Genomic DNA, 25,356 nt, shown 5'->3' on the forward strand with positions numbered 1-25,356 from the left:
CTGGAGTGGCAAAGGGGTTTTATAGCAGCAAATTATGAAGTCGTGTGAAATTTGTTTTTGCAGCCTGAAAGAATGATTTATTTACAGTACTGTATGGTACAGAACTCGCATCTCATCATCAAGCATCACCTCTTCTGCTTCTCAGCTGAATAAATCACACGTTAGCAGGAGCTGACATTTTGCATTGTTTTCCTAAGAAAGATGTTTTTGATTTGTACTATTTGATAGACTCAGCTTAATGCACTTTCCTTTTGGGGATTATTCCCTCTAATCTTTTATTTACACTGAATTTTTATTGAAGTATTTAGAAGTAAATGTACTTCTGAATGTACAATATGCTTGTAAATTTAATATTCACTTTCATATTTAGGAAGAGTCCCACTTCCTCCAGCACATGAACTAAAATCCAAGTGGGAAAACCTGTTGGGACCAGAATACGAAGTTATGGTATGTTATATTTCAATAAATTACATCATGAATGTTATTTCTCTAAGTTACAGATCTGTGAGCTTAGTATTACAGGCCGTTTATAGAACAGTTTAGTGTTTGGAACAGATCAGTTACATCAAATTTTCTGTCTTGTAACATCAAAGCTGAAATATATGTTATAATGAGTTGGGGGTTTTGTTGTTCTTTTATTTTGTTTATATAGATACTGTTCTTATATTACATAGGAACAGTGATTTAAGATAATCAGCTGTCCTTTTAATTCTACATCATAGCAGCCACTTAAAATATGTGGCATTTTTATTATTCATGATCTATTCTGTTGTGCACTGGGAAAAGAAAGGCTGAGGATAGAGCTCCTGTTTCCACAAGAATCTTACAATTTTATCTGAAGAATGAAAGAATGATTTTCAAACATGCTGGGAAAATAGGAAGTAATTCTCAGTAGTGTAACTTTGTGGTGCCACTGTCTATTAGGTATTTCTTCACTTTGTATTAAACAATTGCCAAGCAAAAGATTGTTTTGATGAATTGTCATGAGGAGTTGATGGAAATTGTAATTCACTTCTGCTTTTCAGTGCTGGGTGAGCCAGTAATTAGAGATAAAAGACTTCAGCCAGTGTTCTTCCCAAAGCCTTAAAAAATTCTCACCATCACCAAGAAAATACCCTGTTTGTCTTTGCAATGCTTGTCCAGTTGATTTAGAGACACTTATTTTTACTACTTGGAGTAGCCATCGTTCCAGTCACTCGCTGGAAGATTTAAAGTAGCTTTAAGAATTGCCTTGAGAAACTCACTTCTCTTCTTTTCCATTAGCACTCCTTTAAGATCTGAGGTTCGTGTAAGATTATGTACATGATGCAATAAATCTGTTTGGCTGCCCACTTCAGTTGCTTGGTATTCCCATCCTTACATTTCAAGAGGCTGGTATTACTTCCCTTAGCACCATCACACTTCCCACAGAGGACGAAAACCTGCTTAGCTGGTGAAACAGGCCATTTCTAATTCTTCTTCGGCTGCCGCCAGTGAAATGTCAGAAGTGAAAATGGTAACGATTGGGCCTTTTAAATAACAGAAGGAAACTCTTGTGGCACCCCATTTTGAAAGTCATCTTGTGATTCTTGTTGCCTGTACCTACCTCTGCTCTGACTTAGTTGTGTTCAATAACAATGTTCAGTTTGATTTCAACCTGTGACATACCAGTCCCTGTGTCACACCATTCTCACTCCTACACACAGCTCCCAGAAAGTCACCCTAAAGGTGCCTGCAGTATTGTCTCAGAGGATTTATTTTCAGAGGAAATAGATGTTTGAAGAGAGAGTTTGGTGTCCCTCATGGCTTATGTATTGCTGATCCTTTGTGGTAGCAATGGAAGGAGCTGAAATCCTGGGCAAGGATGTGTGACCGGGTGGTGTTTGTGGCCATGTACTGCATGAGCAGTCAAGCTGAAGAGGTATCAGTCATAGATTCATTTAATTACAATTGGATAGACATGAATTGGATTCTGTCTGTTGGGAAAAACAACCTAGGTACTGGAAAACAAGATGCTGGAAGCCCTGTTTAAAATTAATCCAAAAGAAAAACCTGAGGCTTAGTATTGTTTCATAGATACTTTGTCAAACTAATAATTTCCAAAGGAAAATAGCCCGATTTTTCATAAGGGTATGTATTTTCCAGGTTTAACAAGTGTAGCTTTCCTACCAAACATACTCCACTTCAGTGTCCCAAACTCCAGCCCTGGGCCATAGGTTGAAACTAGATAATCTTTAGTGTCCCTTCCAACCCAAACCATTCTATGATTGTGTCATCTTAGTGCCTTCAAAATTGGACTAAATAACCTTGTAAGATTACTGATAACTCAGTTGTGTTAAGGAAGAACATTACAAGAAAACTGGTGATGAACATAGTTACTTTATTAATATTAAAAAGAATGAAAATATACTGAAGGGATTTCCTGGCACTGTTTTAAATACTCCACGTTACAGTCAGATTTGGTAATTAAACTCATGTATTTCAAGCCATGCTAGAAATATGCTGCAGAAGATGGTGGGTTAATTTAGATGTTAGATGGCTGCAGTATAGCCTGAGGTAATAACTTAAACTATAGTACTTTCAAATTCTGGTTGGCAAGTCCGTTTGGGTATTTGTGTCAAACATAATGGCATTTTGTGCTTACATAGGATTACTGAACTTGACTAAAATTGGCATTTGAGCTTCGGGAATAGGATAATATTGGAGTCTGCTAATGGTGCATAATCACCACATTCCTACTTGTAAATGTTCTGCGCCTGAAAGATTTTTCTAACATTTGTTTAAAATTATTTTGCATCCATGTGACTTTGTTTAAGTGTAGTTTATTTTGCTCACAAGTTTTTTTTGCCAGAATTCATGGTTCCGGTAAAGTCTTTATTATCCTGCTATTGAAAAATGTTCTGATGTCCAATTTTTAGGTTGTGAATGTGGATATGCCCATTACAGATGATTCAGAGCTCCAGAAGTACTCAAAGGTATGACTTACCTGGTGGTTTTCTTCATGATATATGTTGGCAGAGTAATTCTAGAAGGACATGACACAATTCCAGATGCGTTTCAGGAATTTGGTGGATTTGTGGCTCTATCTTTCCCCAAAAAAGGCTGCCAATATTTTGCTTATCTTCTGGACTGATCCAATACCTTTTCTTAACATGGGCAAATGAACCTTTTAATACAACTCCACCACCCCCCAATACAATTCTAATTGCCTTTGCCCCCAAAGAGCAGACTGGTTGTTTTTACTTATGCAAACAGTTTGTAAAAGAGAAATTATAGACACTTGAGCAGTAGTGCCAGCGGTGTCACCATGAAGACTTAATCATCTTACTGTGTGTTTAGTTCAGTTTGGTGAGTTCCTGAATCCTAAATGGGTTTAAATTGTGGTAGATAAGATTTGTACTTTATATATATATATATACATACTTCTCTTTTGGCAGCTATTACCCATCCACACTTGGAGATTAGGTGTTGAGCTTGACACGTTTGATGGACATCATTATATATCATCAATTACTTCAGATGGTTCACCTGCAGCACTTGGTCTTCTGCAACTGGAAGATGAACTTCTGGAGGTAAAAAACAAAACAGAACCCGCCCCAAAATAGAACCTGATGTATTTCCTATTTGCTTGGCCTTCTTCAAAATGCTTGTATTAAATTCTGATTTGGCTCTGTGTGTGCAATAGGAGTATTCTAGAGTTAGTTGTGGAAGCAGAGTAGTGCTTTGGAATTCACATTCATCTTTTTTCCTGTTTCCTTCCTCCTTTCTGAACAAAATATCAGATTTTTGTGACCTCTTAATGACTTCATGTGGAGTTATTTTCTGAAATGTTTTAACACGAGTATGAAGAGTTATAAGGGCACAGATAATATTTGTTTTGAATTATTTGTAGTCCTGTAGCTCAGTCTTTTGCACAATTTGGCGTTAGCTTTTGTGGTGGATAATCTTTCTGAATATTTTTCACTCTTAAAAAATTTACAACAGTCTTAGGAGTAGTGGTTCCAGTTACACATTATAACTTGCTTGCTGAGTGCTGAAACACATTTGTGTGTATGAGCAAGTACATCAGTTTGTTTAAATATGTATAGAGAGGTATTGGGGCAGTTTTGAACTTATGAGAATCACACTAGACCTATTTGCTCAGGTAAAATAACTATTTGAAAATATGAAAATAATACCTATTTTGTGTGTGTGTGTGTGTGTGTACGTGTATCTATCAGTATCTCAGCCTGCAAGTGAAAATATGTCCTATTGAATATCTGCTCTTTGTGGAATATTTGAACCTTTTTTAGTGGATGCAAAGAACATTTAATGGGAACAGAATTAGGCCTTCGTAAAGATTGATTTGTTAGGTGTACAGCTATTTTGCTTTTACTTATTCACCTTTTAACATCAAAAATTCATACTGATATCACTAAGACCTAAAACATTTTCTTATGGCTTAATGGAGGAAATCTTGATTCCTGAAGGAAAGGATTAATGGAATGCTGGAAGTGTCATTTAAATTCCTTGGCCATTAAACAAAAAATTATATACAAAAAGCAATAATGCAGTGCTGTAGAGTAACTTAGGAAACTTTAATTGCATATATTTAACAGTTTTATGTATTACTGTGTACTTACAGTTAAGTTCACAGGTATGTCCAGACCTAGTGAGCATAAATTATTTTCTACACTGTAGCTGGAAAAAAAAACCCAACAAAATAAAAATGTGCTCTGGGGCCAAAGCTTTATGTGCCAGGTTTAGCCCAGAGTATGTTTTTGCAGCCAAGTTAGAAATCCCCTTAAGTAGGAGTTTGCAGTGGAAAAAGTGACAGCCCCATTCCCCAAACAATTAGCCCTACCTGGGCCTTATAGGGTTGGGATTAAAATGTGATTGGCAAGGAATTTTTGTAATATATAGTAGGGTTGAATGTTGATTATTTTTAATGATGTGTTTGAATTATGATAGGATGCATGATATTCCTCCCCTGACCTTAATTTTAGGTAATTTCACTGTGTTCTGTTTTAGGAGTAAAGGGCTTTGTGTCCTTCTGGTTTTGTTGTAAAATTTCACTCCTATTTGATGGCACAAATCACTGGAGCAGGGTGGTGAGTGAATGGGTGTGGGGCACCTTGCCTGCTTAGAAGCTGATTTCTGGCAGCTGCCAAAGAAGAAATGGGAGTCCCCATGTCTGCTGGGGAGTGCAGGGTAGCTCTTCCCCATCAATCACAGGATGCTGAGAAGTGCTGGTAACTTTCCACCACACACTGCCACTCTCAATGCATTAAAAAATCCTTACGCGTAGATCCTTCTTCTTAAATAATTAACTAATGGATTAGTCTGATAGCTCAGCACTTGCTGTAATTCTTACAGAAAAAACCCAGAGCAGTTCATCTTACCATGGCGGAGGCTGGTTACACCACTCTCAATTTTTCTCCTTGCCTGGGCTATAGTGTGAGAAGAACTTTGTGTTTCCCAGCAGTATAAACTAAATTTACACTGCAAAAAGCATAAAGTGGGGGAGGAAAAAGTAGAAGTGATCAGGAGGAAAATGTTGGCTAAAGTGAGCTTTCTGTGTAGCCTTGCATAAGATTGAATTCTAAACAGGAAGATCTGAGAAGTACATGGAGAGACTCTGCCTCATTTTACAGAGGTGTGCACATGTACACTGCATGTTTTCATGCTCTGTTTTCTAGGATCAAATGTGAGCTCGTCTGCAGTTTGGGTGTGGAGGGAAGTATTGAAGAGTATCTTCAATTATCCCCACTCACTGTGCTTTGGTTCCTGTTGTGGAGTGACTTGGATGATGTGTGCTGGATTTCCACCTAAACCAGTGGTTGCACTCCAGCAACTTTGGACATCTGATCATGAGAGCAGACTTGAGGCAGCCTGAAAGAAATCTCTGAAACACAAGAGATATTGGGATTGAGTCCATAGCACTAATTAGATGAAATTCCTGCTCCTTTGGGGCTGCAGTGCTGGTCAAGATAGTTGATGTTCACATCATTGACATCTCCTGACATTCTGCTTTTCTTGTGTTTAGGGATACCCCTGTGGTCCAAACAGATGTACCCTCAGGATATTGCATGTTATTTTCCTGAGGAAGTAGAATCACAGAATGGTTTGGGTTGAAGGGGACGTTAAAAATCACCTAGTTAGACCCTCTGCCATGGGCAAAGACACTTCACTAGACCAGGTTGCTCCAAACCCTGTCCAACTCGGCCTTGAACGCTTCCAGGGATGGGGCAACCACAGCTTTTCTGGGCAAAAAAGTACAATTGCAGTATCCCATTTTTAAAGCAGCATTATCTATCTATCTATCTATCTATCTATCTATCTATCTATCTATCTATCTATCTATCTATCTATCTATCTAATCTGTCTATCTCTTTTTTTTGTGTTTCAAAGTCTGTGGTTTAAAACATCCATTAACAATGGCCTTATGTTCTTCTGTTGTCACTCAGGATCTCAAGCTTATCAGATGGTAAGCTTTGAACCTTGTCATGATTTTCTGATTAATTACTTACTGCAGTTGGTTTCTTTTTTTACTATATAAACATCCCTGCATGTTTTCTGTAGGATCTGTTTTAGTTTCAACCACTGTTACATTTGAAACTGGCACAGTTAGAATCATAGAGTCATTGGGGTTGGAACGCCTCTAAGGTCATCGAGTCCTACTGTTAAACTAGTTGTGCTAGTTCTGACTTGAGTTTTTTGATTAGAGCTCAGAACCTGTGTTTTCTTAAAATATTGTGGAAAAGTTAAATTCTTTTCTTTTTAAATTCAAACACAATAAACCTAATGCTAAAAAAAATTCCCCAACAAAGAAACAGGTGAGAAAGAAAGAATAATTCCAGGAAAGATTTAGGCTAGGAAAAATAGAATCAGAGAGTATGCTGAGTTGGAAAGGACCCATCGTGATCATCGAGTTCAGTTCCTGGCCCTGCACAGAAAAGAGGTTTGAGGAAGCTGAAGAGACATGATGCAGCAGTCAGAAGTTACAAGATCTTGCAGATGAAGTTTAAGTCTTATAATAATCTATATATTCTTCAGAAGTTAATAAAACTTTGCAAACTGTGCCAGAATCCCCAGGTAAAATTAGACTTTCACACTCAGGTGGGGAAAGAAATATATGGGGGGGGGAAACCCTAAATAAAAGAATCTGGTTGATATCCTTTAATTCTTTTGGTGTTTCTCTTCTGTATAGGTAAACGGAGTCCAGCTGTATGGAAAATCCCGACGGGAGGCAGTCACTTTCCTCAAGGAAGTGCCACCCCCATTTACACTGGTTTGCTGTCGGCGACTCTTTGATGATGGCAGTGAGTCACTTGTAGATGAGCCCACCGTGGGAGTTTCCCTTCCAGAACAAAAGGTAGACTTCTTCTGTCATTCAGGATGATAACTTTTTAAAAAAGTGCATATATTCCTGAGTTTATAAAGGTTGGTCATGAGAAACTTCATTGTTCTATAAAGACAAGGTAGGTAAATCACGAAGCTGCATTGCTGACTCTCTGCATCCCATTCATCATCCCTACACTTAATAGGTGAGTGAGAGCTCTGAATTATACTAAATCACATCCTTGCCACCATTAGCTGATTGCTTTCGTGTTCTGAGTAGGTTTTTATAGAACTGGAAAAAAAATGAAACCTAATGTTTCTTTCCATTGTGGAAGCTTTAAAGTCTCAAACTAAAACTTGACACTTGTGGTTGTTCCTATTTGCAAAAGTATTTACAGCTTGGCTTCTCATCTTTTCTGATAGTCTGGTCTTTCTATTAGCTGTCTGTGGTTAAATCTTTTATGCTATTTATTTTTCCTTTATGCATCTAATGGGACAGCTGAAGTTCATCAACATGTAACAGGTTAGTAATATTATAACAATTAATTAATTAGACTAATAAATGCATGTTTGTGTGCCAGGTTGGGCCCTGATGCTCAAAACGTGGTTCCAGGGGAGTACTCAAGGCAGCAAGCTGGAGCAAACTATATTCATAATGTTTAATGAAGTTTTAATTCCATAAAAGGTCATGTTTTAGGGCATGTATGCACCATTAATAATCAAAATATAGAAGGAATAATGTTTTTAAAGAACTGAAAGAATAGTATTTTAACTAGAACTTTTAATTTCCAGGTGAAACCTGTGGAAGACTCTAACCCTGAGGAGGAAGAAGGAGAATTAGCATTATGGTCTCCTGATGTGAAGGTTATTGAACTGGAGAAAGACAAAAATGGTTTAGGATTCAGCATTTTAGACTATCAGGTATACTTTTCTGTGTAACTAAATACTAAAAATTCCTTTGATCCTTTGTCTTGCGTGGTGTCTTAAAACGTTTTTTTGTAACGTTGATTCCCGGGTAATCGACTTGGCACTTGGGCCTAGGAACTATAGGGAAAAGTAGTTTATTTTGAGGCCAACTCTATAAAGTATAGTGTGTTCTAAATCAGTCTGATTATTGGATGTGATTGAGTGCAAAATCTTTAATCAAACTCCACCTTATAACTCTGAGTTTAATTTCTAAATGTTGGAGGAGGTTGGTTCTTGTTGCATTTTGTTTTACTGGGAATGACTTTTCAACTATGAGAGTGGCAAGTGCACATTCTGGGATTTTGGAGCATCGTTTCATATGTACCAAATGTAAAGGGTCTTTTGCTCTTTCTCCCCTCAATACTCCAAATCTCCTTTCATGTATAAATGGAATATAGACCCTTGCTGGTCTGGGAACTTCGGTACCACTCAAGTCAGAAATATTCACTCAGGCTTTGAGTCAAACCCTGAAAAAGTAGAGTTTGCAGAAGGAGCTTTACCAGGACTGTCCTTCACAGTCCAAAGGGAATATCAGGGCTGACACATGAATCAGTGTTGCAAACTCAAGTTTCTGCGGACACAAAATTGCTTTAATACATTTATTTTATTTATTAGTTGGGGTTGATTTTATCCTTTATTGTTAAACTCCTTAGAAATCAACAGACAGGTCTTTAATTGGGGGAAAATTCTACTAAAATTAATGAATCCTTCTTTCAAAAATGTTGACTTCAATTAAATATATAGAAACTCTCAAAATCTGTAGTCAGAATGAAATGTTCTTAGTGTTTCTAGTCAATGTGATATATTTTTTTAAACTTCTAGTCATCATATTTATAAGGAAATAAAATAGCTGGATCAGTCTTTATAATAATATACACATCACATCTGAGTGCTGCCTAAACATTGTAGTTTAATGAAATGTGTTCAACTGTTGTGCATAAATGTCAAGTGATATAAAATTCACTTTTTGATACAATAAGGCATGAATTGGGAATGAATTAGAAGAAAAAATATTTGAAGTATTATGCAAAACCATTAATTCTATATTTTACCAGTGTGATTTAAGATTACTGAAAATAGATCCTGTTAGTCATTTTCGCTGACACATGTTGTGTTGCAGTGCCAACTTTACTGTAGAGTTGCTGGGAGTCTTTACAGAACAGTAATACACAGATTTGCTTTTAAGTTCTCATATAATCAGAATTAATGAAGGCTTTAATAGCAGGCTTTTTATTTACTTATTCGCAGATGCAAATACATGAGCAATGTTGTGGTACTTTCAGCTAAATTTAAATACATTCTAATCAATTCTAAATGAGTGGTAAACCACTTAATCTCAGATCTTTATAATTTCAAGATATTTATGTATAAAGTATGCTCTTTTGTTTGGGATTTGCCTTTTAGATCTTTTACACTTTTCATCATCTGCAGATTAATTTTTATAGAGAGATATCTGTGACTGTGCATGTGTGTTCATGTAAATACATCCATCACATCCTTGAGTGCAAGGCAAAGAAAATAAATAGTTGTCCATGCTAGATTGGAGGCAAGGAATAAAAATTGTACATGGTTCCTCGGAGAGTGTTTGGAATTCTTAAAGCAGATTTGCTGAGAAGCTCAGAATTACAGCAGAGTGTTTAACAGTGGCTTGAAGGACCCAGCGACCCTTCTTTAAAAAATGAGAGGTGTTGTTTTAGGCACATACTCTTTGTTTTACTGGAGAAAATTCAAACCTTATAATGGCAAATGATACTTGCATATACTTGCACTATATATCCACTGTTGATTTTGCTCCTTATGAATAATATGATTTTTAATTTTTTTTTTAGATTTTTTTAAAGAGAAGATGGGTCTTCTCATGGCCTGGCTTCATCATCAGTGAGGCCAGCCTTTCTAGGCTCCCATTAGTGTTCATTGAGGGGAGGAAAATACTTTTTAAGAGGAGATTTTGAGCAGAAGGCCTGTTCCCGTTCCTGGTAGTTACACACACAAGGACTGACTCCCCATCCATTACAGAAATTTAAGGAAAATTTGATGTTACATACCCAACTGGGAGGTGATGTGACTGTATCCTGCGTTTTTAAGATCAAATTATTTCTGTAGCTGTTAGTTGAAATGGCACTTCAGACGTATTGGAAGGACTTCAGAAAGATCAGTAGAAATAGTGGAGTGACATAAGACTTAAGAAATGGTGATGCACTATTATTGCCCCCTTTGAAATGCCACTGTGGCAATTAGAGACCAGGCTGGTTCCAGTGCTCTGGAAGTTTCTTCATGTTTGGTACTTGTTTTGAAGCACAGGGCTTTTCACCTTTCCATCTTAGTTTTGATTATAGAATTAGATGTGGTGCTGAAAGCTCTTGTGGCATAGAATTTATACTATTTGTCATTTTGTTTCTCAAAACTGGCTGCATGCTCAGCATAAAGGATGTTGTGCCTCAGTTGTCCTAAATGCCGTGCTTCCCAAGTCACGCTCTGGGAAACAGAATTAATAAAAACTCTTTGTGAAGTAGAACAGGAATCTGAGTGCATAGAAAACTGAATGCTGAGATCGAGAAAATTATTACTCTGGCATATTAATTTTTAATGGGCTGTCTTTCTAATAATGTTTCATCTATCAAGTAAATGATAAGCATATCCCAAGTGACTTGCAGGATATTCCCAGAAATGTACAAGCATAATTCCAATGCCTATATATTTTAATGAACTAATTACAAATTAATTATACCAATTATGCATAATCAATAGTATTTCTACTTTGTCCTGTGTTTTCTTTTGTCTGTCTTTAGGGATTTAAAGGCTTCAAACAACCACCTTCTTTTTTTTTAATAAGGTTTGTGCACACATTTCTAAAACTTTGGGGTACCAGTGGAAAATAGAGTTATCCCCTTTGCTATATCAGGACTGCATTTATATAGGATATTCTTCATGTTCCTGTGGTCACTGTGTAAAAACAAAACCTTTTTCCCCCTCTGAATGTCCTAATTTGGAATTATGTGGTTGGAAATCTAAGATCTTTGAAAGCTGCTTTCCTGGCAGCAAGGTCAATACTTCGTGAGAGGAAGGTGGATGAGGAGGCTGGTCCTCTGTATTCTTGAAATGATGTGTTTCACTGGATTTCTTTTTCTTCCAATGTGAGGGATTATTTAAAAAAGGAACACGGAGAAGTTTTAAAATGAAATCTTCTGTGTATTTTTCTGTTGTCATCACTGTCTTGGGATCTTGTCAAATCTCTTAGGCCAGAGGCATTGCTTTTTCTCAGTGATGCTTAGATGAGATGCCTGCAGAGGGCTTTTGGCCATAAAAAGGTGTGCTGTTCAGTCTTCTGGCCAACTTCTCCATGAAGTAATATACTCTACCTCCCTTAATTTCCTTGCAATTTCACTTGGAGAAGTTGCTCTACCTTTCACCTCTTAACTAAGTTTTATGTAGTGTAGCTGGCACAGTTAGCGGCAAGTTTTGATGGTGAATGAGAGACCCAGTGTTTGGGATCATCTGGGATGCAACAGGCTGTGGTCAGTGTATTTATTGTTCGTTGTCAATAGACCTGAAAGTATCCAGCTCAACAGTAGTTCTGTCTAGCCTAGAATTAGTCACAGAACCATGGAATCAGAGAATGGTTTGGGTTGGAAGGGACTTCAATGCTTATCCAGTTCCAACCCCCTACCATGGGCAGGGTCACCTTCCATCAGACTAGGTTGCTTCAAGCCCAGTCCAGCATCCTAACCAGCAAGTCAAGAGCTTATTGTTATTGAGACCAATCCCTTTTTCTTAGAAAGAAATTAAAAGATATGTCATCAGGTTAAAATAGAGGAGAAATGCTGTCTGAATGTAATGGTGATCCCAGGGCATTAGAGTAAGAGGAAAGAAAAATCCCACCAGATGAAGATTTCTAGAGAAAAAGAAATCACAGTGGTAGAGAATGTACTTTGAGCCCTGAAACAGTGTTTACCAAAGAACATGCATTGCAGGCCAATAGGTTCTGTCAGTAATGGTTTACAAGAATATTGGAAAAACCACAGGTAGCTGAATTGCAGATTTCTTGAGGCAGTATTGACCAGAAGGTAACTTAAATGGTCTGATGAGCTTTTATCAAATTAAACAAAAAGCTGAATGGACTCTATGTGGAGCTTAATTTACTGTGCTTTGAAGTCAGAGTCTTATTAAAGCAGCTGTTTCAGTGTGAAACTGGAGAGGGCGAGGGTTGTGGAACAAGGGGGTTTGACATTTTACACAGCTCTTAGGAATGACTGTGAGATGCTGTTTCTCCCTGTCTGTGCTGAAAGGTAAGTCCCCAGTGCCCAGGTGCTTTTGCACTGTACCCAACTGCCCTATAGGCCTGTTGGGCTGTAGGAGCTCATGGACTCACCTGTTCCAAGTGGTCCATGGAAGCAGGAAGAGGCATTTCAGCACTTAATGAGCTTCATGTTACGCAGACCTGAAGAAGCAGTGTGAAGTGTGCTTGCTTTGGTCTGCCTGGGTCAGTGCTCCAGGGGTGTTACTCTAATACAGCAATAGAAACTCCACAGCTGCCTTATCCCTGGGCTTCACTTTATTATCAGTAGCAGTTTTTTCTTACTGTTGAACGAAAGTCTTTTTTGCTGCACATTCAGCAGGTTATGTTTTGTCCTTCTCCCAGGGAGCATGGGAAAGAATTGTTTTCTCTTTTCTAACAAAATCACTGTGTAGTCATTCATGGCAGGAAGTGAAGCAATTTAAGTGTCTCCAAATATCTTTCCTCTTTTCTTTATGCCCCAAACAAACAGGCTCCAGATGTAGAGTTACAAAAAAGCAAACTGACTTATTTGTAGAAGGTGGTATTCAACTAGATTATTTTTTTTTTCCTTTCTTGGTCTGTTCAGCAGTGAGATGCAGGCTGGAATGCTTTGACACGTTGCTGGCTAAACGTTTGCCCTCTTGTGATAATTTGAGCTTTGTCTGTCTTGTGATAAGTTTGTTATGAACAAAGGAGCATATTCACGTCTTTGTTAAGCACATTTTCACCTGATCATGTGATGGAAACCTGTGGCTTACTGGCAAAAGCTGCACAGCTGTATTAAAAAGCAGTTTTACAATGGCTATCAGCTTGGTACTGGGACAACTGATAAAGGCAGCTTTTCTCCCATCTCTACAACCCATCCACATTCATTAACATCAAAGTTCTGTAAGCCTCAGTACCAACTGTGTTGGTACTCATCTCACGGAGGATTTGCTTCTCTCCCCCTATGGGAAAGTTCTACATCCTTTAAATCATATTAAGCTGCTTCATGTGTAAAATAATTCTTAATAGTGTGTCATGAATTGAATTCAATGTAGCTTTTTGAAAAATTCTCTTGGAGTTCAGCTTAAATACTACTTTTCAGGACTGAAGAGCCTGTGAATGCAATTGAGCACATTCCTGGTAAAGTTTCTAGGGTGTTCATGATTAGTGGTTTCCAAAACCTCAGTGCAGCAGTACAAACACATTGGGAGACCAGAGACCACTTTAATAAGAAATCAAAGAGACTGTGTATCTCTGATGTGAGATACAGACTGATACGCAGAAATAGCTTGCTAAGGTACAGAGGAGCTGGAGAACTTGGAGGCAGGAAGTCATTAGGGCTTGGGTATTCCCTACACTCAACTTGTGAAAGTCATCAGTCTGACTCTGAGAAGTTAGGAAGGAATCTCATGGAATCACAGAATCATTTAGGTTAGAAAAACCCTCCAAGACCATTGAGTCCAACTGTTCTCCCAGTCAGGGGAGTTGTAGAGAGTGAGAAGGTCCTCCCGAGCCTCCTTTTCTCCAGGCTGATCTCCCCAGCTCCCTCAGCCTCTCCTTGTGCTCCAGACCCTTTCCCAGCTCTGTTGTCTTCTCTGGACACACTCCAGCCCCTCTGTGTTTCTTGTGAGAGGCCCAGAACTGCCTCAGGGTTTGAGGTGTGACCTCAGCAGTGCCCAGCACAGGGGGACGATCACTACCCTGGTCCTGCTGGTCACACTGTTGCTGACACAAGCCAGGTGCCATTGGCCTTCTTGGCCATCCAAGCTGTGCACAGCCAGTTTCTCCAGGAGAATGCTGTGGGAATCAGTGTCAAAGGCTTTACTAAAGGCTCTGTAGACAACATCTACAAACTCACCCACTAAGCACATGTCCTGGTTTTGGCTGGGATAGGGTTAATTTTCCTTCTAGTAGCTGGTGCAGGGCTATGTTTTGGATTCAGCATGAGAATAATGTTGATAACACAGCAGTGTTTGAGTTGTTGCTAAGTAGCGACTAGTCTAACTCAAGGACTTCTCAGTTTCCCATGCTCTGCCAGTGAGGAGGTGCACAAGAAGCCAAGACAGTTGATCCAAACTATCCAAAGGGATATTCCATACCAGAAAATGTGATACTCAGTATATAAATGGCCAGGAGGGGCAAGTTGCTGCTCAGGGACTGGCTGGGCATGGGCCAGTGGGTGGTGAGCAATTTGACTGTGCATCATTTGTTTTTCTCAGGTTTTATTCCTCTCTCTCTTTTTGTTAGGTCCCTTTATATTTATTAGTATTAGTATTGTTATTGTCTTTATTCAACTGTGAAACTGTTCTTGTCTCAACCATGAGTAATCCCAGGCAAAACCAGGGTAGCACAAGATGAGGTTGGTCGAGAAGGACCTGCCTTTCCCAAACCTATGCTGGCTTGACCTGATCCCCAGGTTGTCCTGTACATGCTGTGTGATGGCACTCAGGGTGATCTGCTCCATGACCTTCCTGACACCAAGGTCAAGCTGACAAGCCTGTAATTCCCTGGATCCTACTTCCAGCTCTTTTTGTAGGTGGGCATCACATTTGCCAACTTTGTTAATTGGCCAGTTAGCCAGGCTGGTAAGTGATGGAAAGTGGCTCAGTGAGCTCTTCCATCAACTCCCTCAGTACCCTTGGGTGGATCCCATCCAGCCCCAGGGAGTTGTGTCTAAGGGGTGTAGCAGGTCACTCACCATTTTCCCTTGGATTATGGCACCTCATTCTGCTACCCATCCCTTCCTTCTAAGGGGGTTGGGTACCTGGAGAATAATGTGCCTTACTATTAAAGCCTGAGGTAAAGAAGTCATTAAGTACCTCAGGATTATCTTCATCCTATGTCACTGCATTTCCTCCCTCATCAGGTATAGGATAGAGATTCTTCTTTGCTCTCCTTTTGCTGTCTTGTAGAGCAAATTCTAGGAGCGTCCCTCCTGTCTTTTGTGAGCTGCAGCAGCCGGTGCTCTGGACAGTACCTGAGTTTGCAGAGAAACTGGAGCATTACTGAGAACATCTGTTTTTCTTTGCTTTGTCACATATCCTTGATATAAATGCTGAGCAGTAGTATTGTTATTAACCTTTAGAAATGTTTTCCCTAGTCTCCTAGATTCTCCAGTCTGGTTGTTCTTTTTCATTTCCTGCTAGAAAGAATAGCTTTTAATAAAAACAAAAAACCCCAAACCAAAGAAATTCATTATTATTCCACAGATGTCTTCTGCCTGCGAGAGGAGGCGAGAATTTAAAGGGACAAAACTGTAGCTAGATTTTCTGTGAACCACTTGGTAAGTCTCAGCAAGAGTAAGATAATGTAGATGAGACTAGAGGAAACTGTACTAAGCTAAGCTTAGCTGTGCTAAGGTCTGTCCTTGGGCATGTGGAGATGATGGACCAATGGGCATGTAAAAGCTGAGCCCAGGCAGCTCCAAATCTGTTCTGAAATGATGAGATTTGAGGTGCATATTAGTGCTGATGGATAAGGAGGAAGTATGCTGAAAACTCATGGAAGTTATGAGGTATTTTGTTTTCTTAATACTTCACCCTTCTGGAGGATGCTACTCCCCAAATCCCAGTAGTTCTGTTGCGCTTGGAGGTTTTCTATCTGTTCTCACTCTGTCTCACAGTAGCCTTAAAATTCTCTGCAACCTTTTTGCCTATCCTTCAATCTACCCCACCATCCATACTGTTCCCTATCTCTGGAAGTGTTCCAGGCCAAGTTGGATGGAGTTCTGAGCAACCTGGAGAGGAAAATGTCCCTGCCCATGGCAGGAATGTTGGAACTGGATGAGCTTTAAGGTCCCTTCCGACCCAAAGCATTCTATGATTCTTTGGGCCAAGTCACTGTTCGCAGATCCTTGTTGGAAAAATACAGTCTGTCCTGTGTTCCCACTTTTCTTTTGCAGCTTTTTCTGTAACCAGTCTTCCATAATTCCTGTGTTTGCTGTTTGTGAAGCAAGGTCTCCATGCAGAGGAGAGCTGTGGTTTGTGTGAAAACACATCCTATGCTTCCACAGGCTGTTCAAATTATCGAGGCCAGCGCACTTCACTGGTGGAAGTGCTGCTGGGCTCTCTGGGTGGATTTTTAATTCAGGAATTCTTTGAATCCGAAAGCTGTCAAACCCACAACCTGCGTTAAGATCCACTGACTGCAGGCTGTGTAGGTGATACCATTTACACTTTTTCCCTTGGCTCATTGGCATTTTTTTCTTCATTCCCACACATCTCTATCCCTTCTTTATCTCATCACACAGTGGCTTTCCTCCACTTCCTTATGAGTTCAGGGATTTTTTTCTTATCTCTTTGGCTTTTCCCTGTAGTCAGCAGTCAGTATGTTTTTACTGGAGCTGGAAAGTCTGAAAGTCTGAGATATTAAGAGAGTCTAATGAATGTAATCCCTGTGACTTTAGCTCTGTTGAGAGCAAACATGAAAGATGGATAAAACCTTAGATTGATTGAGAAGTTTGATAAATTAAAAGATATGCACCTCAGACATGCACCTGAGTCCACTGCACAGTGATACTTTCAGAACTCTCATAGTCAGTGCCTGTCTTTGATCTTTTTGTTTGGAATAGCTGTACTGTGTAAGACCTTTTCCTTTTGATCATTCTCTGGGGGCACTTTGGTCCCAGCTCTCTGCTGCGTGTCCCTGTTGTGCAGGAGAAGAGCAGGCACTGTGCTGTGCTTCCCAGCTCTGCCAGACCCACGCAGGTTTGAGTCATTGCTGGCCACCGTGTTCCTTCTTGCTGGAGAAGGCTGATATGATTTCAGATCCTGGATGATGAAAGCCTGGTGTGGGAAACCCATCGTGCCACCTCCTCCTCTTATTTTGCTGTTCTCTCTCCTCCTTTGGGTGGGGCTCGTGTATGTTTTGTTTCTGGTTTTTTTTTTTTTCTTTCCCTGTGAATTCCTGTTTCTTTGCTGACATTTCCCATAACAGAAGTTTTGATTAATGCCGGCTGCACACTAGAGCTTCTGAAATTCATTGCTTTATTCCCTCACTGCAGATCAATAAATAGTTATGTTTTATTTCCAGTGCTTTGCCTTACATCACAGCAAAGTTCAGCGTTCCTCCTTGAATACTGCTCTGTATTTAAGTTTGTGTTGCTTCAGCACATCAGCCTGTAGTTTATTTCTTTGGTACAGCCAGAGGCTGTGCGTTGTGTAATCTTCTTCCTGAGTGGTCCTGCTAACTGCAATCTAATACGAGTGGAAGAGGCAGAAAGAGGTCTAAAACGCTTCGAATTTCACTCCGATGCAGTGAAAAAACCAAAAAACTAGTTGAGCACTTTCTCAGGGATGTTTTTCCAGGCCTTGGAGTACCTTTGGCAGTTCCTATGGCCAACTGCTGTAAACATGCTGGAGTAAATGAACAGAAGATTTGGACCTTGAGTCTCAATCCTAAATTGAGGCCACCTTAAGGCGGGAACCAGACCTCACTCACAGCTGGCTCTCCCCCTCTTCCTTGTCTGTTGGGAGGTACTTAGTGCTTTGAAGAGGCTGCAGGGTGCTTATCAGTCTCGACTCTTGCATTCCACTGGCATTATTGGTGTTGCTGTGGAGGGTGGCTCTGCAAAGGGAACAACTGGCACTTCATAAAATGAGAGCGTGGATGAGTATTTTGAGTAATTTCACAACACTGAACATACGGGTACATTACTCATGTGCAGTTCTACCTTTGTCCTACATAATAGTAACACAAACATAAAATACTTTTGCTTCTTTTAATTGTTGACAAGTGTATTTTCCTTGTACAGCATCAACAGTGTTGTGTCTCAGAGTCTTCCAGTCTGGTATCTTATTCACTGAAGAGTTTTAAATATGGATATGTATGTTAGACCTGGAAGTGGTCCCATGCAAAATGCAATGAAGCCGGGTTGCTCTGACCTCTGAGCTTGAACATGCTTGTTTTGGCTCTCTTGCAAAACCCTGCAGTATACAAATTTGCACTTGTAAAAATGTTCAGATAAATCAGAAAATGGTACAGGAAAAAAAAAGTTTCAAACTGTTTCTTTTGGGATCCTTCACCATGCTGTTTTGCATGTGTGTTTTTGTGGCAGCAGGCAGTTTGTTGCTTGAAGAAAGCTGAAATATTCTAGGAAGTCAGGCGAGCTGGATTTAGATCTTAAGCGATGCCAAAACTAATATAGCCTGTAACTAAGTGAGAGTGACTTTGCACAGGGAATGTCAGTCACCCACAGCTTTGTCTTACATTTTCATATGAGCCTTTTGAAGAGGAAAACACAAACAAAACCCCAGAAAACCTGGTAGCTGCTTCCATCCAATGGAGTTGTTGCCTGGGCCGGGTTGCTCCTCATCCTCAGCCTAGTGAGGGTCTGCTGGGGCTGGGGGCTGGACAGATGGGGATGGACTTTGTTGGAGCCTGGAGTGCCTGTGGTGGTGGGAGCTGGGCTGGCCTGGAGTGCCCTCTCTTGGCTGCTGCACACCTCACAGTTTGGAAAGGACAAGAAAGAGTCAGTCTGGTTTATCATTTCAATTTTCCAGTGTGATGGACAGAGGTAAACTGTGTTGGTTCTGTCTCCAGATTTGCTTCCTAAGGCCCTCTGACAGCTGAGCCTGGTGCCCGTGGCAGTCGAATCACTTGAAACCACAGTAAAGTTACAGTTCCAGCATTGCACGTAGGACTCTCTTAACTTGCTGCTCCTGGGACTCTTAACATTTTAGCAGAGCTCAGGTTTTTAAGAGACCTCATACTGCTCCAAATCCAGGGATCCCAGAGGCAGCAACTGCAGTGGCCCCTGATTGACTCTCTGCTGCTAAATGAATCCAGAACAAATGAGGCTCTGAAAATAATAAGAAAAATTTGACACCTGGACTCCAGGAAACATTTGTGGATTTTGATGAGGAGCATGGGGGGGGAAGGGAAAACCTGTGGTTCAACATAGTTAAATATATGATGTGCTAAGTATGAATAAATTGTGACTATTTTAAACAAGTTCATATTACTCCATGGCTGGCTCGGGCACAAAGGGAGAGACACCAGCCACAAAGTACAAGTTCTTTAAAGGGTTACCTGAAGGCCAATGTCCTGGGCTGCTGAAGCTGCTCGGCAGGGGGGCAGCTTTCAGCGTTTATACAAGTGGCAAACTTTTCTACATGTAACTCTTCCTTTTAAAAAAAGAGTTGGTGTCAGTGCTTGAGAGTTAAGGGAGGTTGTCTCCTCATTACTTTACTTTGCAGTCCAGTTCCTTTCCTCATTGTTCATAAATGATTCATTTGTGTAAAGAAATCCTGCAGTAAAGGTAAAAGTTCCTCTTTAATGGTACCAAGCCTGGTTTATGATGATCTTGGAGGTCTTTTCGACTCTTAATGATTCTACTATTCATATTCATTTCAAGATGACCAAGTTGCATGGGGCTGTCTAGTGCACTCTCCCTCTGCTCTAATGCAAAGTCACGTAATAATTTCTTGAATTACTGAACTTGAGTCCCTTCTGTATCCTGAGTACCATTGTAGCAACATCTCAGCGCTGGGTTTGGAGGGAGAGAGTTTCTCCCCAGCCTGTAAACTCCATCCAAGTAAATGAGCCTTTGACTTTGAAGCACAGACTGAATTCTGGTCCTGACTGCTTGTAACTAAAAATCACTTACTGTCTGGCTTAATGTTAGGCAAGTAAAATGAATCTAGAGCCTCAGGGTGGGTGTACAGTCACAACTAGTGCTGTTTAATAACTTGGAATGGTTTTAGCTGGTCTATTAACATGGAGACAGCCCAGAAAGCCCAGTGTGGGAGTGAACTTGCCTTTTAACTATCCTAACTATATACAAACTGTACCTTTTGCAGTTAGTATAGAATCTGGTTTTTATCCTGCTGCTAGCCCTGCTTTCTTTCAAAAACAAGACAGCAACCCACACAGTCCAGTTGCACTCCTCATTTAGAAAATGTGGATGTGAATTTGATGTTTGCTGTCTTTTTTTTAGCAGGTGGTGTTCTTTAGGGTGTTCTTGGGCTCGAGTGTAAATCATAAGGCAAGATATAAAAAAACCCCCCAGTGTTCCTTTGGTTTTGATAAGGAAAGCACTGTGCAATCCACAGCTGCAATAGAATATTAATATGTTTACATTATTATACCTTGAAATTCGGTAGGTCTGTGTCTTCTTGTGCAGCTTTTGTTGCATTCCTTATGGCAATGGCATCGTCATTCAGTTACTGGGATCAACTCAGGTTTTACAGCACTGCTGGTGTTCCTGCCTTAGCTCTCACTGTGCAGTTTATCCTGCTCTTCTCTCCCTGTGCAACAGCTCCCTCTGCTTGAAATCAACAGTGGAATTGTAACCTCTGTTTTCTGTTTGCCTGAACAACAGTTTTTAATAGGGGCCCGTTTTCTGAGATTTCTGCTGCTGCTCTTCATGAAGCAATTCCAATGCATGTTGTGAAGCAGCAAAAATAACCACATTGTCCTCTAAACTTCACAAGAGCTGTTTCTTTCCAGGAGTTCTCTTCATTTTTATCATGAGGAAAGCTAGTTGGAACACTTTTTTCAGCTAAATTATCTCTTAACAAAACATGATGATTTACTGAGCAAAAATGTTTTTATTTCAGTGATAAGTTGAAACAGGACTGCTTCTCATCAGAAATGCAGTAGTTAGGCCACTGACCTTGAATATCTGCACATAAAAAGCTAATGGTGAGATTCCCATGTCCTACCTAAATGATTTGGATTCAGAACCCAAAAAAAGAGCAGCTTTGGATCAAACAGAGCAGGGTTTGAACCTGGTACTCAAGCCTCAACCGTACCATAATTACTGGACCAGTCATTCACTCACAGAATTTTTGTTGGCTTATCTGCATGGGTAAGGGTGAGTGCTGGGTTTGTTTTGTTCATTTTTTATCAATATAGCTAAGCCAGCAGAAGTCATAGTATAAAAGCTGTTGTGTCAGCAAAGGTGCAGTTTTGCTGAGAGAGCTTTCACCCATTTAGGGAACCAGCATAAACCTTCCTTGCCACGGCAAGATGAGCCCATGATAGGAAAACTTGCTGGTTTAGTTCTACGGTAGAGCTTTCCTAATGTGAACAATGCCTTGCTTGCTGTAAAATGGCTGTGTTGACACAATCCTGGGTTTGCAAGAACATCCAAAAGGTTATTTTCAATTTGCATTGAAGCAAACCCGAAGAGTAAAAACACCTCAAAAGTCTGTGTTTGTTCTGTGGCTGTTGAGCTGTTTGGACACAGAGGCAAAGCCCACTCTGAGCAAAGGGCTTTAATTTAAAGCAGTAATTTTAATTGTCAAAATTCAACACTTAAAGCAAACCCTCTTTTTTTATAAATATTTTGGAATTTGTATGGATTCTCCTTCTGAACTTCCTGCGTTTTGTTTTGCTTCTAAAAATTTCCAAACTGGATGCAGTGTGTGGCTGTCTTGCTGTTGGAAACACATGGAATCCTTCCCCTGGGCACTGTGTATGGCAGGTTTGGGCACAGACAGTCGGACAAATGGAGCTCCTTGGCACAGATTCAGGAGGCAGAACACAGAGAGGCTTCTGGGCTTGATTATCAAGACATGATACTCATGAAGAAGCTTCTTCTGTGCAGCGTGGATACCCAGGATTTGGGAAGATTATAAAATAGCAGGATTAAGCAGTAGAACAGGAGAGAATTATTGCCGATATGTGTTTACTTGAATCCAGCTTCATCATGGCTTTTCCTGTTAAACTCTAATTTCAGGTCTCTAATTTCAGCCTTTTACAGATATTACAGTCATTGCCTCATATGTTTGCACATACCTTAAAAAACATGTGCCCTTGGAAAGCAGTGTATAGTCATATAAAAATAAAAGAGTTTAAAAAGCATTCCTGTTTTCAAATTAACACTGAGGTGCTGAATTCATGGTGGTCTTTGTGATTTGAATTTTGCCCTTTTTTTTATCCCTCCCATGCCCTGAGTAAGATGCAAGTCCTGAGGGAAAAACAATCCATGATTATGCACTTGGAGACCCAGTGCATGCAAGGAGCATTTCTGAACTCTGTGAGCCCTTAGCAAGGGGGAGAAAAGCTAATTGTAATTTTAACAAAACAAATGAAAAAAATTAAAAAAATTTCGTGTCTCTTTCTGCCACTGTATAATAATTTATAGCAATTTAATTGGATTGAGGATTGTTTGTTAAATGGTTGCATGCATGATAGAAATGGTACAGGACACAAAGCAGAGGCTTAATTCTGGGGAAAAAATAAGTGAAGTTAATATCTTTACATCAGTTTACAGCCTCATCAATGTGTATAATATTTTCTGCTTCACATTCTCTGTATCCACCACTACAATATTCCTTGTCTTCAGTAATAATCTTAGTTACTCTTCTGTTTCTGTCTCCTGTACCTTAAGGAAGCTTCAAGGGTGGAGAGAAAATGTCTTTTGTAAGTTGTCACGTGCAGTTGACAAAGCAGAAACACTGCAGTAACAGAGCAAATATAAACCGCTATTTCTTGAATGTTTTGGGGTTTAATTTTAACTTAATATTTTTAATTAAATTTCTAATCTTGCAGTGGTTCCTTTTACCATCAGTTTTGCTGCTCTGGAGCTCTCAGGTGACATGCAGAATGGTTATTTTCTGTGACATTAGCTCGTCCCAGGCTGGATGGAGGCCTGTGGAAGGGTGCCAGTGTTGTTGTTCTGTTTGCAGGTTGTCCTGGCTGTGCCTGTGTGTGTAAGGAGAGGGCAGGCAGGGTATCAGTCACCTTTCAGATCTGAAAATTTCTTAATGGATTAGACAAGTGATGGAATATCTTTCTTTTTGTGAACTATAAGCCTTGGCAGTATTAGCAGACAGTCCTTTTTGAATGTCTCAGCAGGCTTCCGTTCTGTAGCATTAAATGATGAACGTGCTTGAGTGCTCTTTACATACTCCAAATAAACATCATCCTTCAAGGCTTTCACTTGGGTTTTTTTCAATTTTTTTTTTTTTTCCTCCCCACAGGATCCCTTGGATCCAACAAGAACAGCCATTGTGATCAGCTCCTTGGTGGCAGGTGGAGTAGCTGAGCGTGGTGGGGAGCTGTTACCAGGGGACCGCTTGGTCTTCGTCAATAAGAAACATTTGGACAGCGCCACTTTGGCAGAGGCAGTGGAAGTGTTGAAATCTGTGCCCCCAGGTACAGTTTCTCTTGGAATCTGCAAGCCTTTGGTGGTAAGGACTGATTTTAACTTTTTTTTCCTTTGGTCCTATGACTGGGCTGTTGTATTTGGGGGGAGAATTTAGAATGGAAATATGTGTGCATCTGGAAAGCAACTAAGTTGCTGTGCGTATGCCTCGACATGTCCAGAAATCCTGGCAAATGGGCATCTCAATGTCCAAAAAGTCTGACTGGAAAACCAGTGTCCTCAAGTTCCTCCTTAAAGAACATCCACGTGGAATCAGGAGACGTGTCTGGGCAAACCCATGTGCACTGTGCGTAGGTGTAACGTGGTTCAGGCAATTCAGCAAATCAGTTAAATATGTGCTGAAGTCCATTTCACTCTAAGACACTGCTAAGTGCTTGCTTGAGCTCCACTGACATCAAAGAAACTTAATCTGTTTGAAGTCAAGACTGTAAATTCAAGCAGAATTTCCTTTTTCTAGAATCAGGGCTTTGGAACAGACAGTAGTTTACTGGAGAACGCTGCACTATTGTTCATCAAGGGCACCCAGGCAAAATTAATTAAAGCCCCAGCTAATAGAAAGTGCTTGTAATTCAAAGTGGTAGAGGAGTGGTGAAATAGGAATGTAGGAAGGCTGTTAAATATATTCTTTTCATTTCTAAAATGTGATATTTCATTGTTCATATCCTCGTATTTGTCTTTCTTTCCGAAACATCTCTATTTTTTAGTGTATCTGAATTATTTTTTGTGTATCTGAGCCAGTATCTTCAAAAAACAGAAGCTGTTGCCTTCATCTTCTTCATTTATGGCTTTCCACATTTATAATTCTGTATGGTTGATTCTCCCTCTACCTTTTAATTTATTGAAAAATGTGGGAATTTTTTTGTTGTTTTCCTGACTCATCATTTGGATTACCTTCTTTAGGGAGAAAGCAGAGAGGAGGAGAACATGCACAGTGTGGATACCAGCAGCATTAAAACCAGCCCTGGGTCTCCAGAACCAATAGATAATATTAATTTCTCAATAATACTTGAAGCACCACAGGTATTTGGTTATTTTTTTCGTTCAGCTTAAGTTTATACAGACAGGAAATGATATTTTAAAGTAAAAAAATAGTAATTTTTTGGAGATAAGACTGGCGTATTGGGTAGACTTCAGGCTGGATTCCCTCTGAAAAAGCCTCTTAAGAGCAAACTGTGTGCAAAGTGTGTTGTGAACAGAGAACACTTACCAATGCAGTTCCCAGACTGCTTTATCAAATTTATTATGTCATTAAAATACCTTGGGTTACCTTGGATATGAAATAGGAATGCTGTGTTAATATTACTCAAAAGTAGTGAGTTCAACTTTGCAAAAAAAGTCAGGTATGGAAGCAGAATGCTTTTGATTATAATGAAGCAAAACAAAAAAGTAGTTTAGTGTATAAGTCACGCTTGAAATATGTTCTTCTTTATAGCCTTCTGATGTTCTTTGGAGTGATTTCTTTGCTCTCTTCCTCAATTCTCCTCTTTCTTATTTTCTGAGAAATAATTCTGTTTATTGTGAGGAGGGATGTGGCACTAAAGATAGTGAGAAACTCAAATACTGAGGTAATAGGCAATAATACTGCAGTACTCACCAGTGCAGAGTTAGAGAGATGTGGATATCCTTTAATTTTCATCTCTTCTCGAGTGCTTTGCAGAATTTGCACTGGTAAATGCATTCTTTTTAGACCAGAAAAGACAATGCCAGGATCCTCCAG

General features: G+C 39.8%; 1 protein-coding gene across 6 annotated transcripts in view; it reads left to right on the plus strand.

The window, feature by feature from the left end:
* Positions 1-25,356, plus strand: part of PATJ (PATJ crumbs cell polarity complex component) — a 145,744-nt gene that overhangs the window by 26,498 nt on the left and 93,890 nt on the right. For all 6 annotated transcript variants that reach the window (XM_032696498.1, XM_032696499.1, XM_032696495.1 and 3 more), the window contains exons 13-19: positions 371-447; positions 2,898-2,954; positions 3,417-3,551; positions 7,169-7,333; positions 8,092-8,220; positions 23,455-23,664; positions 24,540-24,659. In XM_032696498.1, the coding sequence (XP_032552389.1) occupies positions 371-447; positions 2,898-2,954; positions 3,417-3,551; positions 7,169-7,333; positions 8,092-8,220; positions 23,455-23,664; positions 24,540-24,659 (893 nt within the window). The remainder of the gene's footprint in view (positions 1-370; positions 448-2,897; positions 2,955-3,416; positions 3,552-7,168; positions 7,334-8,091; positions 8,221-23,454; positions 23,665-24,539; positions 24,660-25,356) is intronic.

Source organism: Chiroxiphia lanceolata, chromosome 9, assembly GCF_009829145.1.
Source record: "Chiroxiphia lanceolata isolate bChiLan1 chromosome 9, bChiLan1.pri, whole genome shotgun sequence".
Taxonomy (NCBI): Eukaryota; Metazoa; Chordata; class Aves; order Passeriformes; family Pipridae; genus Chiroxiphia; species Chiroxiphia lanceolata.